General features: G+C 47.5%; 1 protein-coding gene across 9 annotated transcripts in view; it reads left to right on the top strand.

The window, feature by feature from the left end:
- KIAA0753 (KIAA0753 ortholog) overlaps window positions 1-16,459 on the top strand; it is a 1,822,630-nt gene that overhangs the window by 771,222 nt on the left and 1,034,949 nt on the right. For 8 of the 9 annotated variants that reach the window (XM_069615057.1, XM_069615051.1, XM_069615055.1 and 5 more), the window contains one exon: window positions 8,970-9,191. The exons of the other annotated variant lie outside the window; for it this stretch is intronic. In XM_069615057.1, the coding sequence (XP_069471158.1) occupies window positions 8,970-9,191 (222 nt within the window). The remainder of the gene's footprint in view (window positions 1-8,969; window positions 9,192-16,459) is intronic. 9 annotated transcript variants of the gene reach the window in all.

Below are 16,459 nucleotides of genomic sequence, written 5' to 3'. Positions count from 1 at the left end.
CGCAGCAGCGCATGACGACTGGGCATAACAAACATAACAAGGGCGCTACTTCCCAAACTACACGCGCCGAAGTTTCAGAACAAGAAACTTCGACGGATTGCAAGGTTTCCAAGGCCCGTACAGGCCCGAAAACTACGAGTAGGCCTCTACCCGAGAAGCCATCCGCTGGCCCTTCTGGAGCCGCGGAAGACATATTCACTGCCGACACATCATCGGAGGCATTGTCTCCCGAAGATTCGGTGACTATCCGTAAGAGCATTAATAGGATTGCTACAGCGGTGGTCCTAGTACCGGTTCCGCCCACAGTTATGGCCCAATCCGCCGAAAAGTTTTCCACGGATTGGGAAGACAATCCCAGAGACTCTTACGAAGAAAGCCAGGTATCCCTCTCTACGCCTTATGATTGAGAACACGGTTCCTACTCAGCTAGGTCCATTTGGGTCATCCAAGTGGACCACGGAGCAATTCGACGGGTGTATGGATCGGCTGGAGCAGTTTTTCAGGGCTTCTGATCAACCTCCGCCGAAAAAAGCTTGGGTAGACTCTAACCCCCAAACACAAGATGTCCAACACCAAGTTGACTATCAAGGAGATGTCCAGATGGACACATATAGAGACATCTATATAGAGGAAGAGGAGTCTTCTTTTCTGGACAACTATGGGGAAGATCAAGGAGCAACGGACAACTGGGAGGACACCCAGCAGGACGATCACAACTCTGATATCGTCTGCCTCGACTCTCCTCCATCCACCCCGATTCGACAAGCTTCCCCGGTGGATGATCAAATGGCTTTCAACAACATGTTGAAAAAAGCAGCGGAATTCTTTAAAATTGCCACGCTTGAAGCCTTGCCCGAACAGGATTTCGCGGAGGACATTATTAATGAAAAGCCTCCGGCAAGCCAGTCTATCCCTCTCTTGAGCTCTGTAAAGAGACGGCTGGCCCCTTCCTTACTCACACCCGCTCAGACTAGGGCTGTGAACGCAAGGGTCGAAAAACGTTTCCGATCCTCCCCCTCCGACCCGCTTTATATCAAAGGACACGCAATCCCAGACTCGCTGGTGGTGACTAACACTCGCAAGAGAGCAGGGGTTCCCCTTGCTACGGGAGAGTCACCCCCGGACAAGGAGTCCAAAAGGTTGTATGCCTTGGGTAAACGGGTTACGTCGGCGGCGGCCTATACCGTCCGGATTGCCAATAACGCGACGTTACTAGCAAGCTACGTCGACGCACAATGGAACCTACTCCAGGAAGGCCTTCAAGAGGTTCCGGAACCAACCAGAGCCAAGCTTCTCGCCATTGTCTCGGAGGGCAAACTTGCCAATCAGAATGTGGTAAAGAATACCCTGGACACCGCAGAGACAGTAGGCAGGTCTCTCGCACAGAGTACTCTCCTAAAGAGGCACGAATGGCTGTGCACGTCGGGCTTCAGGCCTGAGACCCAGGCATCCATTATCAACAAACCCATCGAAGAGACCAACCTCTTCGGGAAGGCGATAGACGATGCGTTGGAGACAGCCAAGAAGGAGCACAAGACAATTACGTCGCTGCACCAGATTTCCCAGAAACCCTCTTCACAGAGGGGCAGTAATTCTCGGCGGTCCTTTCGAGGACAAGCCCGCGCCGCTCAAAACAACTTCGGCACGGGCAACTTCAACTCAAGTCAACCTGCTGCAAGCCCCACTTACTACCCCCAGAGGGGTCAGAAGCGCAGAAAGAATAGAGGCAGAGGCTCCAATTCCAGAGGAGCGTCAACTGCTGGTCAGAAATGACCACCAAGTCCAGGTCCCCTCCCAATTCTCCCCGGTCGGGGGGCGATTAACATCCTTCCTCAAGGCATGGGTGGGGATAACTTCAGACCAGTGGGTCTTAAAGACGGTCACCCACGGTTACTGCGTGGAATTCACCCGACCTCCACAGTTCAGACCGCCGAAACATCGACGCCTTTTGGCGGAACATCTGCAGATCGTGATCCAAGAGGTGAAAGCGCTGCTGGGAAAGGACGCCATAGAAGCCGTCCCGATTCTTCAGGTAAACAAGGGCATCTATTCAGTGTACTTCCTTGTATCCAAAAAGGATCTCACCATGCGTCCTGTTCTAGACCTGCGCCCAGCGAACAAGTTCATAAAGCCCCAGAAGTTTTGCATGGTAACACTGCAAGAGGTGATCCCATTGCTAAAACAGGGGGACTTCATGACAACATTGGATATGAAAGATGCATACTTTCATATTTCAACGCTGCCGGCGCACAGAAAATTCCTAAGGTTCGTGATTCAGGACAAACCCTACCAGTTCAAGGTACTCCCCTTTGGCATAGCCTTGGCGCCAAGGGTGTTTACCAAGGTCCTGGCAGTGGCAGCGGCACACCTGCGCAGACTTTCAGTTCCAATTTACCCTTACCTCGAAGATTGGCTCATCACGGGGGACTCGTTCGACGTTTGTTTTTCGAACAACCAAAAAACAGTGGACCTACTGTTCAGCCTGGGATTTTCTATCAACGAAAAGAAATCCAGCTTAGTCCCCAGCCAAGTAAAACAGTTCCTGGGGGCTCTAATTCGTACGGAAGACGGTCTAGTCTTCCCTTCCAGCGAGAGGGTTCAGAACATGCTCTCTCAGGTTCCTCAGTATGTAGCCAGTCGAGAGGTGATGGTATGCAAAGCTATGCGTTTGCTAGGAATGATGGCGTCATGCATATACTTGGTTCCCCACGCGCGGCTGCGCATGCGTCCCATGCAAGAGTGGCTCAACATCCAGTGGTGTCAGGCCAGCAGACAATGGGAAGATCTGTTAGTTGTCTCGCCAGCCCTCGTTCTCTCTGCAGTGGTGGTCGAGGGAGAACCTCTTGAAGGGGAAAACCTTCACCACCCCTGCAGTGGAAACCACTCTCATGACAGATGCATCTCTCACGGGGTGGGGGGGCCTCACCTGCTTCAGCAGACAGCGCACGAAGTGTGGTCCCCTCAGGTAGCGTCCAACCATATAAACCTACTGGAGCTACTAGCAGTGTTCAAAGCATTGAACGCCTTTCAGGAGCAACTGCAAGGGAAGACGGTGCTGGTCCTAACCGACAGCACGACAGCAATGTATTACCTGAACAAACGGGGCGGCACTCACTCTCCAGGGCTATCCAAGCTGTCCCAAAACATCTGGATATGGGCTCTCAAACACAAGATGTTCCTGATATCCCAACATGTTCCAGGGGAACTCAATCTTCTGGCAGACGTACTCGGCAGAGATTTTCCTCTGCCAGAAGAGTATGAATGGCGACTGCACGAAGACATTGTATCCAACGTCTTCGCAGAATGGGGGTTTCCAGAGATCGACCTGTTCACTACTCAGGAGAACGCCCAATGCCAAGATTACGCCTCCAGGTACCCCCAGAACCGATCCAAGGGGAACGGTCTCTGGATAACTTGGTTGGGGAACTTTGTCTACACTCCGCACCCCACTGTCCCCCCCCCCCGACTCCCCTTCTGAACAAGCTAGTACACAAGATGCACCAGGAACCAGTCACCATGATTCTGGTGGCTCCCATGTGGGCCCGCCAACCTTGGTTCGCGCACCTGATGGAAATGTCCCTCTCCCCACCAGTCAAGCTGCCCTGCCCGTACAACATGTTGTCTCAGGACAGGGGGGAGACTCTGCACCCATGCCCACAAACTCTGAACTTATCAACCTGGCTCCTGAGGTCGTAGAGTTTGGACATCTGCAACTCCCTCAGAGTTGCATGGACATACTAGAGAGGCAAGAAAGCCTAACATACGTTATTGCTATGCCAGCAAATGGAAACGTTTTGTCTTCTGGTGCAGTTCCAAAGGCGTCAATCCCACCGATTGCTCGCCTTCACACATTGTGTTATATCTAACCCATCTGTTGGACTCTGGGTTAGTCTTCAATTCCTTAAAGGTTCACCTAGCGGCATTGTCAGCCTACACCACGCCACAGCAGAAGGTGTTGTGGTGGAAAATACCTGTGATTAAAGCCTTTATGGAAGGGGTTAAAAGAATGTATCCCCCCATCACTCACCCAGCCCCTGGGTGGGATCTAAATGTGGTTTTAACTAGGCTCATGGGACCCCCTTTTGAGCCTATGCATAAAGCTAGTCTGAAGGACCTGACTTACAAGACAGCCTTTCTAGTAGCTATCACTTCTATCAGAAGAGTTAGCGAACTACAGGCCCTCTCGGTTTTGGACCCCTTTGTTACAGTCCACAAAGATAAGGTAGTTCTGCGCACATATCCCAGATTTGCGGCCGAAATTCATTTAGAAGTTCCATGTGAACCAGTCAAACGAACTACCCATGTTCTTTCAGAGACCTACTAACATGGCCGAAAGAAGCCTTCGCACACTAGATGTGCATAGGGCAGTCATGTTCTACATGGATAGAACTAAACCACTCAGGAAAACTAAACAATTCTTTGTTTCAGTGGCAGCTGGTAGAGAAGGGGACCCTGTCTCTAAATCAGCAATATCAATGTGGAATGTCAAATGCATCACACTGTTTCTCTCTTGCAAAGAGAGAACTGCCCTTCAAGCCTAGAGCACATTCTACTCGTGGCACTGGGGCATCCATAGCATTCATTGCAAATGTTCCCCTAGAGTCCATTTGCAAAGCGGCAACCTGGAGTTCTGTACACACCTTTACAAAACACTATTGCCTAGACACTCATTCTAGGTCTGATTCTCAGGTGGGACAAGCAGTACTAAGACATCTTTTTTCTACTGTTCCTTCTCACAACCCACCTCCAACTCCGGGTACTGCTCGCTAGTCTATGCACAGCATGTGATTCTAAGCAGATTAACAAGCATCAGAAGACATGCATTACTTACCGTAAAAGCATTTCTGATGATAGTATCTGCTTAGATTCACATGCGCCCTCCCTGCCTCCCCGCTCGGGGTGGAAGGAACATAGACTTCTTACTACTTTCTCTCTTCATGTACTCACTCACTATAGCCTTGGGCTCCCTCATGGCAGAAAAAATACAATCGGAGGGACCTCGGCGCGTGAGGGATTTTGGGTACTAAACACGTCACGATAGGGATAGTGTTTCAGACAAGCCTATGCCGACGTCCCCTTTCGGTCCCCCAAAAGACCAGATGCAATACTCCGCGGTTACCACTGGATGTCGGACCATATGCACAGCATGTGAATGTAAGCAGATACAATCAGAAATGATTTTACGGTAAGTAATGCATGTCATATAAATCACATATTTTGTGTGGCAGATGCTCTTCCAATCCCTGTCATTGTAGGATCTTGTGTTGGTTTTTGACAGAATTCTGCCCTTTTTGGCCGGAACACAATATCTAGTTTATCCAAAAATGTGTACAACTGTTAGCATTGCATATGGGCATAAGCGTGTGAAGTTTCATGCTTTTGACATAAATACATTTGGAGTAAGACCATATTTTCCACTACTACCTCCCAGAACATAGCACAGAGTTCTGGCGTCTCTTAAAACGTGCAGCCAAAAATCACATTCACAAATCTGACATATTTTTCACAATTATACACAGTAAATTATCAGTCTTTTTAAAAAAAAATTGCTTTTTGTCCTTGTGAATCAGCAAATGGTTGTCTGTCCCGGCCTCCTTCCTCTTCTTGCAGCTCAGAAGCAATCTCCGCCCCCTTCCTTCTGGCAGAGGCCATTTACGATCCTTCCTAATTAGCATCTCCTTGAGTAGGAGGAAGTCCATTGTCCTCTTCCAACAGCAGCCCAAGTTCTCCTCCCACCCCTTAATCATCACATGAGTGTGGATTCCTTGTGGAGAGAGAGAGAGAGAGAGAGAGAGAGGCCTGGCCTCTTGGGGGAGGTTGTTATACTGTTTTGGCTTTGAGTCAGGCTTAAATTCAATGTCATTTTGTTACATTTTTCTTTGTTTAAAATAAACTTGCAATTTTCAAACAAGCAGCTAGAACACTTATTCCAGCTCCTAAACCATGGGATTTAAATAGTAACAACCTATGTTACTCTTGATAACAGGTCACTTAGATTCCAGACATCAGATTTCAATGGTACAAGTTTACAGTTTTAATGCAGGCTTTTGAAAACAGTCATTCAGGCGGCTGAGGGTACTGCGCCCAGATTTTGACAGATCCCACAGGCAGGCACTCTGGCTGTGGATGTTTTTATGACAAATTCAGCTTTTCAGGATACTGCAATTTCACAAGGATTTCTTGAACTCAGTGAATTGTGACACCCAGCAGGAATATTGGATGTTTGATGGTGTTTTGGACCAGCATTCTGTATTTTCAGCACCCAAGAAAAGATTTAAAAACAAGATTCCGGATTTCTTTCAGTAAAGCACTGCTTTTCATGCAGGCTCCATTTTTACTGATTGGGCAGCCCAGTGACATGTTTCAGGAGCGAGATCTCCGTTCCACCCCTGACGATATGCATTGTAGATTTGGCAGCCATCTTTTTGTGCTTTGTAGAGCGCAATTTCCATAGGTTTTGGTGCGCATAGGGGTTTTGCGGCCATTTTGATGATTCTGGTACCACGAGGACACAGTGATGCCGCAGGGCAGAGCATAAGTTGGTTAATACATTCCACAGCTCTGATCCCAGAGCACACAGGAACCACCTTCCCTTAACTGGTTTGTTTTTCTTAACTCGCTCCAATCAATTAGCACCTTCTCAATTGTCTTTCTTTTCCCCAGCTCTGATCCCAAAGCGTACTGCCAAACAACTTTTTTTTTTTGTTGGCCTCTGGCCTCTGCTCCGATCATGGAGTGCACACCCTTTACCTCCCACAGGCAGGAGCTCTAGCCTTACAGGCTATAGCAGTGGCTTGAGCTAGCTCCAAGCACAAAGCACACACGTTTTTATTTTTTTGGGGTGGGGGGGGGCTCTGATCAGGGAGCGTTTTCACCTTCACCACCCACTCTGGCCTGGGAATACTCTGGGAGGAGGGATTGCTCACTGGTGTGGGCCGCCTAGTGAGCCGCTGCTATCAGCAGGGGTCTCCTTCTGCTGGCCGGGGTGTGGAAGGGCCGAGTGTCTTTACAGGCCGGTACTGGCGTTTTGTGGGTAAGTGCGAGGTTATACCTCAGGGGATGGCGGGGTACCGGTAGGGGAGGTGGGGCCTCATTTGTGAGTACTGCGACGAAGAAGAGTGGGACTATGAGTAATGAAGATTACAATCAAGTAATCTGAGCATTTCCAATCAACCACCATTCACACCTCTTAAGAGACATGCCCTGCACTATAGCCACTCGCCCGCTCCCATTATCTGTACAGACAGTTTGGTCCAGATCACTGCTGAGCGGACCTTTGTAGTTCTGGGCGTTATGCCCAAGCAGTATCTACACATAAACAAAAGCAAGCCAGCTCTTGAGATTGCTCACTATGAAACGGCACTGCACTGTTAGTAGGGTTCAAGGTCCAGTCCCATTAGGGGAGAAGAGAAAAAAAAGAACAAAGTTGCTCTTCCATGCAGTTCTGGAATGGTGCTCCAGGTGATAGAAAGTAAGGGAACAATGGGGCACTTCCCCAAAAAGTAAAGGAACGTCGTACCTATTGGTTCCCGCCAACTTTGACCTCTAGTTTACAGTCTTCCTTTCTAGATGCTGGTATAAGTTGATTTAGTCGAATGTGTTCATAGCTGCCTAGTATTGATCGGAGATAAACATTTGAATGCCTTCTGTTAATGTGTTTGTTTTACCAACTAAACAGTCTGTTCAGGTCTTGTGGTGATTTTTGGAGGTGGCGTACAACAATGTACAATCTGTTTTTTCGCTGCCATTTACTTGGTGGTGTCCACATTCCTCTTCTTAGGGAGAAGTTGTTGGGATCCATTTAACGGTGCTCGTTGTTCACGAACTGAAAGTCGCACTCCAGAAAATATTGACATTTAACTTTACACCAGCATACCTGAAAAAGCTCCCACTATACTTTTGTGGCCATTAATTCTAACCTTTTTATTTGAATTGCCCAGACTATTAGATTCCTTACTTTCAAATGATCGGACCATACTCTGTTACATAAATGGCATTCTGCGAGTCGTACTGTAAGACGGGAGGTTTGTTTAATAAGCGCTGCTTGTATCTTTACCAGGGTGTAAACTGAACAGAGAAGAACACGTTTTGGCCATCTAGAAGGGTTACTAATATTACACTTTCCACAACATGCCTGCAACTCAGCGGGTTTACATGTGTGAATGAAAATCAGATATGACAAAAGTAAAGATGGAAAGTTAGTTGTAAAAAAGATAGGCCTCTTCCCCATTAGTATTGGTTATTAGGTGGCGCCCAACGATTGCTTTGGGAATAAAGCTAGGGCAGAGATATATAATAGTTAATGTAGAACACACTTAATACCAGGAGTGATTTCTAGGCGCGGGATCGGGATTCGAACCTATGTTGTGCTGCATTGTCTTGCTTCCAACACAATTGTGTTGCCCCTGCCCTATCATTCCTCCCCAAAGAGATGTGGTGAGGATGGACAAACAGCTTGTGGGCGTTGTTTGGGTATTGACCCACTCATTGACTGCCATAGCCATATTAAACCCTATGGCCACTCCCACCCACTACCCACATCTCCCCTCCCAACCCGCATTACCCTGGAGTCTCTGCTAGTTTTATGAAACACTAACATCAAAAGTTGGCCAGCAGATGTTTTCGAATTAGTCTGCTGCAAGTTAATGATTTAATTGCAAACTCGCTACTGGTGTAATTAAAATGTCTTGAAGTATGTCTTCCGTCAATCTGTTAGTCCTGTTAAAAAACATTTGCAAAGCCAATGGTTTTGGGTTGTCTTTAGTTATTTGATGGGCATTGCCAGGCACTGTTATCATATGCTGAGCTAAACGCACCGTTTTTCCAGCTGTTACCATCCTTTGGCCAGGTAGTAGTACCATTATTCCCATGCCTACAAAAAGCTAAAATGGTTGGCTTTGCATATGCAGGTTTTAACTTTCTTGTAAATCCGATTGGACTGACCAAAATGTATTTTCATGCCCAACCAGTCCCGTACTTTGTCCAGATTGGCAGCTGTTCACAGAGGTGCAATACGGGCACTACAGATGTTTGTCACTCAACTCACAGACCAAGCAGAGCATCAGGAACCGTCTCACTATAAGAAACTTGGTCACATCATTCGACAACTCTCCCTTTGTTCTGCCAAACTGGAGGCGACAACCAAGTCCTCGCTTTCAGATACGATCCTTTTTAGTCTACAGCAAGTTGAGGTAAGAATTCCCATGAGGCGCATACTACTAGAAATGTTAAAGTAAATGTTTTCTACACCTCGACTTTATGAAAACAATAATGCACAAACACGGCTTTATTGATGATGAAATCAAAGACCATACACGTGTACTGATGTCTCTATCAAAACCGAAACCGCAGCAATGTAGCATTCTATATATTTCAATTCTCTAGTGCGACAGGATGCCATCTTGGTGATTAGGCAACAGAGTTGCGAATCCATTAAAACCACACGTGGCTTTGCTTATTTATTTGGATAAGGGGTGGGGGTGGGGATTTGACTAGAAGTCTAGAACCACGGAACCCTAAGCAAGTATGGATGTCTGGGCCATCGCAGTGTAGGGTGTTCTACGCTAGCAAAAAGTTGTTAGCAGATCCATCAACTGTCTGGAGCAAGGAGACCATGAGAGAGCGCTCACAAGATACTGTTGAAAGTAAACATACTAAGTAAGATGAGCAGTATGCATATTTACAGGCAGCCTGATCATGTGGATCTACTCCATTTTACTGCACTGCATTTTGCCGCAGCCATTCTATGGGAAAACCACCCCCTCGCGCCTCCGTTTTTGCAGCCCTATCTTTACCCTATGCACCTGTTTTTGCCACTGTCATTCACATGTTGAAATAAAATTCAGTTAGTCCTGTAGTGAAACGGCACCGGTGATATGGGGGTGTACATTATATTCAGTATATACATTAATGGTAAAGGAGGAGGAGTATAGGATTGGGGACGGGAATATGATCAGAAAATGTGATGCTCCCTCAAGCCAGAGGTGCTCTTTGGGGCTGTTTTGAAAGAAAGGGTCGCACGTTCTGACGATGGGGTGTGGGTAGGGTTAGGTATCGAAAGCGAGAGCTAGCACAGGAGGGAGGACCAGGGTCAGATGTTGAAGAGACCATGAGACCATGAGATCAGAGTGTGAGGGGATGAATAGTGATAGGCGTTAGGATTATATGTTTATTTTGAGAAATTCACTTCACGAATTATATGTTTATTTTGAGAAATTCACTTGACGATAAGATGTTTTACCTGGCCACAATACAACATATTCTGCTTTGGTAGGATTCAGATTTATAAAGCGACAGTGAAAGCCTCTATCATGTTGAGGCAGCATTCTAGGTGGCGCATGCCTTCCCCATGCAACTTTCTAATAAAAGCAAATATAGCAAAAGTTGATCTTGAATTAGTTTTATGGTGCGCGATTTTGTACCAAATTAACTTGCTATACCCCACACCAAGAAAGCAAAACTAATTTTGCCGGGAGAGTAAATGCTTTGCTTCACGTTTGGCAATTCGTGATGACTAATGATCCTCTAAAAGTTTTCCTAATGTGGGGTACGTACTGCCCTCACATATGATGCATTAACTGTTTAGGCTATGAACTGGCAATGTTGCTGTTTACACTCTGTATAGAGCTCGATCTAATTGAGCATAGTGCAGTTACAGCACCAGTGCATCAACCTAAGATTCGAAACTTCACACCATTGACTACACAAATCCCAAAAACAGGAGGCAAAGTGAATGGTAGCATTTATTCAATAGAGAATGCCTTTTGTAGCTGCTTGATGTGGTCCGTGGACTAGAGAGGGTACTGACGTGAAATCAGACATTTCCCTCGACATCGGTCAACGTGGTTTCTTCGGTCTTCCTGTCTAATTAGAATACATTATTTTAGGCCCATTACAAGTTATAGAAGCCTAACTAGGGTGCAATAGTGGTGCCGTGTTTTGGTTGCGCTATCTACTGCCTTCACAAACTCTGTATTTGGGTAGTGGGATTGTCGAAATCCCGTCCCTATTGTGAACCGCTTGCTGTGGGATACAATGTTACCATAGTGCAGATCCGAAAAGGATGACATAGCTTGGGATAATTCCCTGAGCAAGGCAGTCTTTTAAAAATGTAAATAATTTTTGTTGTGTTAAGATGGTCGATGCAGCACTCAGTACACAGTCCATTGTGCTAGAAAGCAGAACTCGTGTGTTCAACATTTTAACATTTGTTGAAACAAAAACAAAGACTGGCCCACACAAACTAGAAATTGTGTGCTTGCCTTTATTTATTTATTTATTTATTTTTGGGGGGAACACCATGGCTAGCAAAATATAAATGCACCTAGTATGCATTCCACCCACCAAAAGATTGCTCGTCACTTGTTGGCATACTCATTGCACGTTTGTTCATAAGTGAATGTGCAGATGCCAACAATACATTTCAATACAGCCCAAACCATGTAAATGAGCCAGCACCAATTTTAAAAACCCAATTACAAAGATTTAAAGTAATGTACGGTTAGCGGACTGCTCTAATATGCATTGTTTTCATAGGGACTCCGATGTTAAGTGCAGCTCCCGAGACCTGCGTGTATACCTCACAAATAAGCCATATGCACACTGATCTCAAGATTTAAGCTAATGCTTGAATGGACACCCAATGTATTTCTCAATTGGTCATTGGTGAATACTGCTCCTGAAACAATTTCGAGTTACTCAGCTAATGGAACATCATCCAGCAGTAGTAATGTAATGTTAGTATAGCGCCTAGTGCGCGCCTAGTGCCATTGGTATGCCTCAAAGCACTGTAGGTGAACGTTTCTGGAGAACCCTAGGTATGAGACATTTGTAAGAGGATTTTAGAAGGCATGTATGTATTTTAGCCAGTACGAAGGTATGTCGGACCCATGGAGTACTGTCTTGTGGATGGGTGCTGTGATAGGCTGTCGGGAGAGTGTGCGAGTCAAGGAGACTAATTATGTGCCCTGACTGTACATTTATCATGGGACTTGGCTGCATTTTAGTACAGAGATGAGGTGGGATATGTGATCAAGTAGTGGATGATTGCAGATGTATGCTGGTGGGTAGCTGTGCTTTGGGAAGGATACGGCTATCTTCCATTGAGATGAAGTGTGATACGTACCTGTGGGTGATGGGCGATTACTTGTTGCATTGATGGAGTGCAAAGGTCCTGTCATCTGGGTCTATGGGAATCCTTTCTGTGCTTGCGCTGTACTTTATTGAAGTCTCACCTTGTGACTCATTGAGGGGCTGAATGTTCACCTGAGAGTTGGATTAGGTCAGTCAAGATGACGATGTGAAGAGCCAGGACTTGAGTGCCTTTCGGAAGGTGAGGCAATCCTCTATGCGGTGCATGCTAACGTATATTGAGTTCCATATTGTGGGTCCTTGGCCAGAGAAGGATCCCCCTATTCTGGTCGATTTGGCAGAAGGGATGACGAGCAGGAGCGCTGTGCCCGATTGAAGGTTTCTGTTGGGTCCATCAGGGTTGAGCTTGTGTTGTAGATATTCTGGGCCTGTGTTGTGTAGAGCACAATGGGTGATGCACATAGCCTTGAAGGTGAACAGTCGCCCGACAGGGAGGCAGTGCAGGACACATAGGGCAGATGTGATATGCTCTCTATGGCCTATGGCCACTTGGAGCCTAGCTGCAGTATTTTGTACCCCTTGAAGTTTCCGAGTTTAGGTGCAGGGGTGCCCAGGTATGGAGTGATGCTAGGGCGATGGTCATGATTGCAGCGACTGTGATGGTAGGTGAGGTAGGGGAAGATGCGTCCGAGAATGTGCAGGTGTAAATGGCAGGATTTTGACAGAGTTGATGTGATGGTGTTCGATCTGCGTCCATGGTGCATTCAAGGTTCTTTACTGTGTTGGAGTTGGGGGTGGGGGAATGGGATGACCAAGGGGTGGTTTGGGGGAAGAGGGAAGTCTTCCCACATACGATTTCAGATTTTCCAGTGTTGAGAAGGACGTGCTTAGCAGTCAACAGTGGTCGATTTCTGTGAGACATGAAACAACGTCAGGGGGGAGGGGTTGGAGGTGTCCTTTGGGGTATTGAAGATGATTTGGGTGTCATCTACGTAATTGTAGCAAGGCAGGCGGTGTGAACGGAAAACAGTAAGAAGGGGCTTTGGTAGAGGCTAAAGAGCAATAGTGAAAGTCACCCTGTGTTACTCGTTGGTGACAGGGCGCAGAGCCTGGAAGTAGGATATCCACTGCAATGTTGCATCCCTGATGCAGAGGAAGTAGTCTGTCCGTGAGGGTTCAGTGGTCAATGGTGCCAAAGCCTGTCGAGGGATAAGTGAAGCACAACCTTGAAAGGTGCTTTGGAGATCATCCCAGATTGAGACTAGACACAATTCAGTTCCTCGTAGGGGTCTGAAACGGGACATGGTGGCGTTGAGGAGGAGGGTAGATTCAGTGAAAAGGCATAGCTGGGTGTAGGCTGTTCAGTCAATTAATTTGACTATGAAACGGTTGTTTGAGATAGGTATGTAGTTGGCTGGTAGAAGCGGGTCGAGTAAAAAAATAAATAAAAATACAATACTTTGTTTTTTTAGCAGGGGTTTGATATGTGGGTGTCTTAAACTGCCAGGGACGTGTCTGAGGTGTGGGATGCGCTGATGGTGGATCTTGCAATACTGCCGACACAGGTTGAGGAAAGGATATCTTTTAGAAGAGATGGAGGGCAGGGATCACTGGGAGATCCTGATTGACGGCTGCTGGCTAGTGGCTTAAGGATTTCAGGATTGGAGAGTAAGGAAGAGAAGAGTCGGGCAGGTGGTGGGTGGGTCTGTGTGTCCTTACCTGGGTGCAAGGGAGTGGGGCGGGAGCATTGCTAATTTAGAGCCAATGGTGCAGTTTCTTTCCACTGCATGTTATGGAAGTGGTCGGAGAACATCAGAGTGCTTGAGTGTGGGTTAAGAGGGAGAGCTGTGCAAAGATGGGCCTTGAATTCTGAGATGATCTTGTGTAGTTCCTTGCTGGTGTTAGGGGCAATGGAGATTCTGTTCCAGTAAAAATTATTTTTCAGCTTTCTGAATTTCTGCCCTGTAGGCTTTGATCTGTTGGCCATACGATGTTCTTTTCTGTGGTGAAGGGTCAGCCTGCCATCTGCGTTCCATGATGTGGTTTTGGGGTTTAAGGGATTAGAGTGCTGGGGTGAACCACTTGTGGGAGGAGCTTTGTCTGATTATGGAGGATCTGATAGGGGTGAGAGTGTTGAGAGCTATGGGGAGCCATTGGTTAAAATAGCTGATGAAGAGGTGACTCGTCTGGGGAGAAAAGGAGGGAGGTTGAAAGTAAAGCAGGGAGTCAGCTAGGACCACTGTTACTTTGACCTTGTTCCAAAGTAGGAAGAGGATCCTGGGTTAGTCAGAGTGGCGGTAGAGAGGGTCTGCTGTTGAGGGTGAAGAAAATGGCTGCATTGTCATCCAGATTAGCGACTGAGGAGCGAGATCAGAAGTACCGAAGATCGTGTCCAGGCTGCGGCCTGCAGAGTTTGTTTGTGGGGCCTGCTACCAGTTAAGTGGAGGGCCTCCAGGTTGTCCAAGATTGGTGATGTCATGGGGTTATGCGGGGCGTCAAAACCATATATTGAAGTTAAGACGTATTTCTGAACTCTGTCCTGGTGGCGCAGAAGTTCAGAAGGCCAACCTAATTACTTGGAACAGGGTAACCTCTGGACAAGCCAGACCAATCAGGGTAGCGATCGCGGCGGTCAAGACTAGGACTCAAGAGGGGTGAGGGTGACTGAAAGCCCGCAATGAGCACACAAAGCAAGGACACTTACAAACTACTCCAAACAGGTGCTATATTAAAAATATATACACATTTGTTCCAAGGCCTTTAAAACAATGACCGTAGTGAGAAATCACAATACAACTCTAGTAAACCAACACATACCATACCAATACAATATATATACAAATACAAACAAGTCTATAGCGTTAGATGCACGAAATGTGTAGTCCACCTAAAAGGAAAGGAAAACAGGCAGTGCGAAATAATGCTTAGACCCAGTCCGCCTTCAGAGGCACCTAACTAAAGAAGTCCGAGCCCTACGAAGAGTGGAGCCTTGTGCTCAAAAGTACCTGCACACGCTGGTGCCAACGGGCAAAAAGGGAGTCTCTTCGAGGGAATCAGGCAGTTCAGTTTAGTGCACAAATGAAGAAGGACAGAGTTCCGCGACTCAAGCGCAGCCTCCACTGTGGGCAGAAGCAGAGCGTGAGTACGGAAAGGTGTGCTGTTTTGACACAGCGGGGAAAAGCTATGGGCTCCTGCAGGAGGGCGACCAGTTCCTAGCTATGCTACTCACCGGTCCCCGATGCAAGCAGACCCAGGCTTCTCCGCGTCAGTTTCAGTGCTGGCAGGTTCAGGAGAGCAGGGGACGTCTCGTCGTCGTGTAGATTCTGCAGCAGCAGAGTTGAGTTAAAGGTGTCCCAAACTAAATGAACCCGCACAGTTTGTTACCACAGCAGGGCAACGGAGCGGCCGTGTGTGTCTCAGTCAAATGTACACTACTCACTTCAGACCTGGGAACGCCAAGTGTACGAATCGTGTGAGAGTGACAAGGACTCGAAATACTACACAACCTGGCGGCGGTTACAGAGCAAGACTCCTGTGTAGGCTGGTCAGTCTGCTGGATGGCCCAGAGACACTTCCGAAGGCTTACTTGCAGGAGATGGTGAAGATGCCGAGAATAGCTGTCCCCGCTATTCCAAGGGTCGAAGTACCAGTACAGGCCTTCTGGTTCGATCAAGGGTAAAAAGGGTTTCACAAGGCTACAGCAGTGCAGAGGAGCAGTCCTTCAGCGGGTCACCAGCGATTCCTCGGTTCAGCCTCGTGGTTGCAGGATACTTGGCTCCTGTATTCCTTCGTTCGTGAGAACTCAGGAGATCGACATGGTAGTGGTGTTTCCAGCCCCCTCTTAACCACGGTTCCCTTCGCGCCAAAAAGGAGGGGACCCAATGGAAGATCCGCTCATCAACACACACACACACCATACGTGGACCTATCATGGACCACGGTGGACCCAGTCATTCACACCACCCTAGACTCTCTGGCACCCAGGATGTGTATTGGAACCAGACATCCCAGCCCACATCCTGGAGGCACACACAAGGCCTGTAGAAGCCCGCGAAAGCATCTGTGTTTCGCGGGAAAGTACATGCCCAAATAAGGAAGGGCCCGGGTCGGCTCGACCTGGGGAAGGTAAAGGGAGCAAGACGGTCAGCGGACAGGACAAAGGAGCCTCGTGGTCTGGCCATTTTGGGAGCCAGGCCACCATTTTGGGCTAAGCGCGAGAAATGTGCTTAAAACGCCAAAAGGAGCTCAAAACATAAGAAACGATCGCTGCCACCATTCCCGTCCGTGAATCACTTGTACCGATCAGTTACAATGCAAAAATAGTATCTAGGGCCTGTAGAAGGCTAGAGACCCAAGAGAGCAGTAACTT

Source organism: Ambystoma mexicanum, chromosome 9 (genome assembly GCF_040938575.1).
Source record: "Ambystoma mexicanum isolate Mex_15411 chromosome 9, UKY_AmexF1_1, whole genome shotgun sequence".
Taxonomy (NCBI): Eukaryota; Metazoa; Chordata; class Amphibia; order Caudata; family Ambystomatidae; genus Ambystoma; species Ambystoma mexicanum.
Note: the sequence above shows the minus strand (reverse complement) of the source record. Positions and strands in the feature narration are given on the sequence as shown.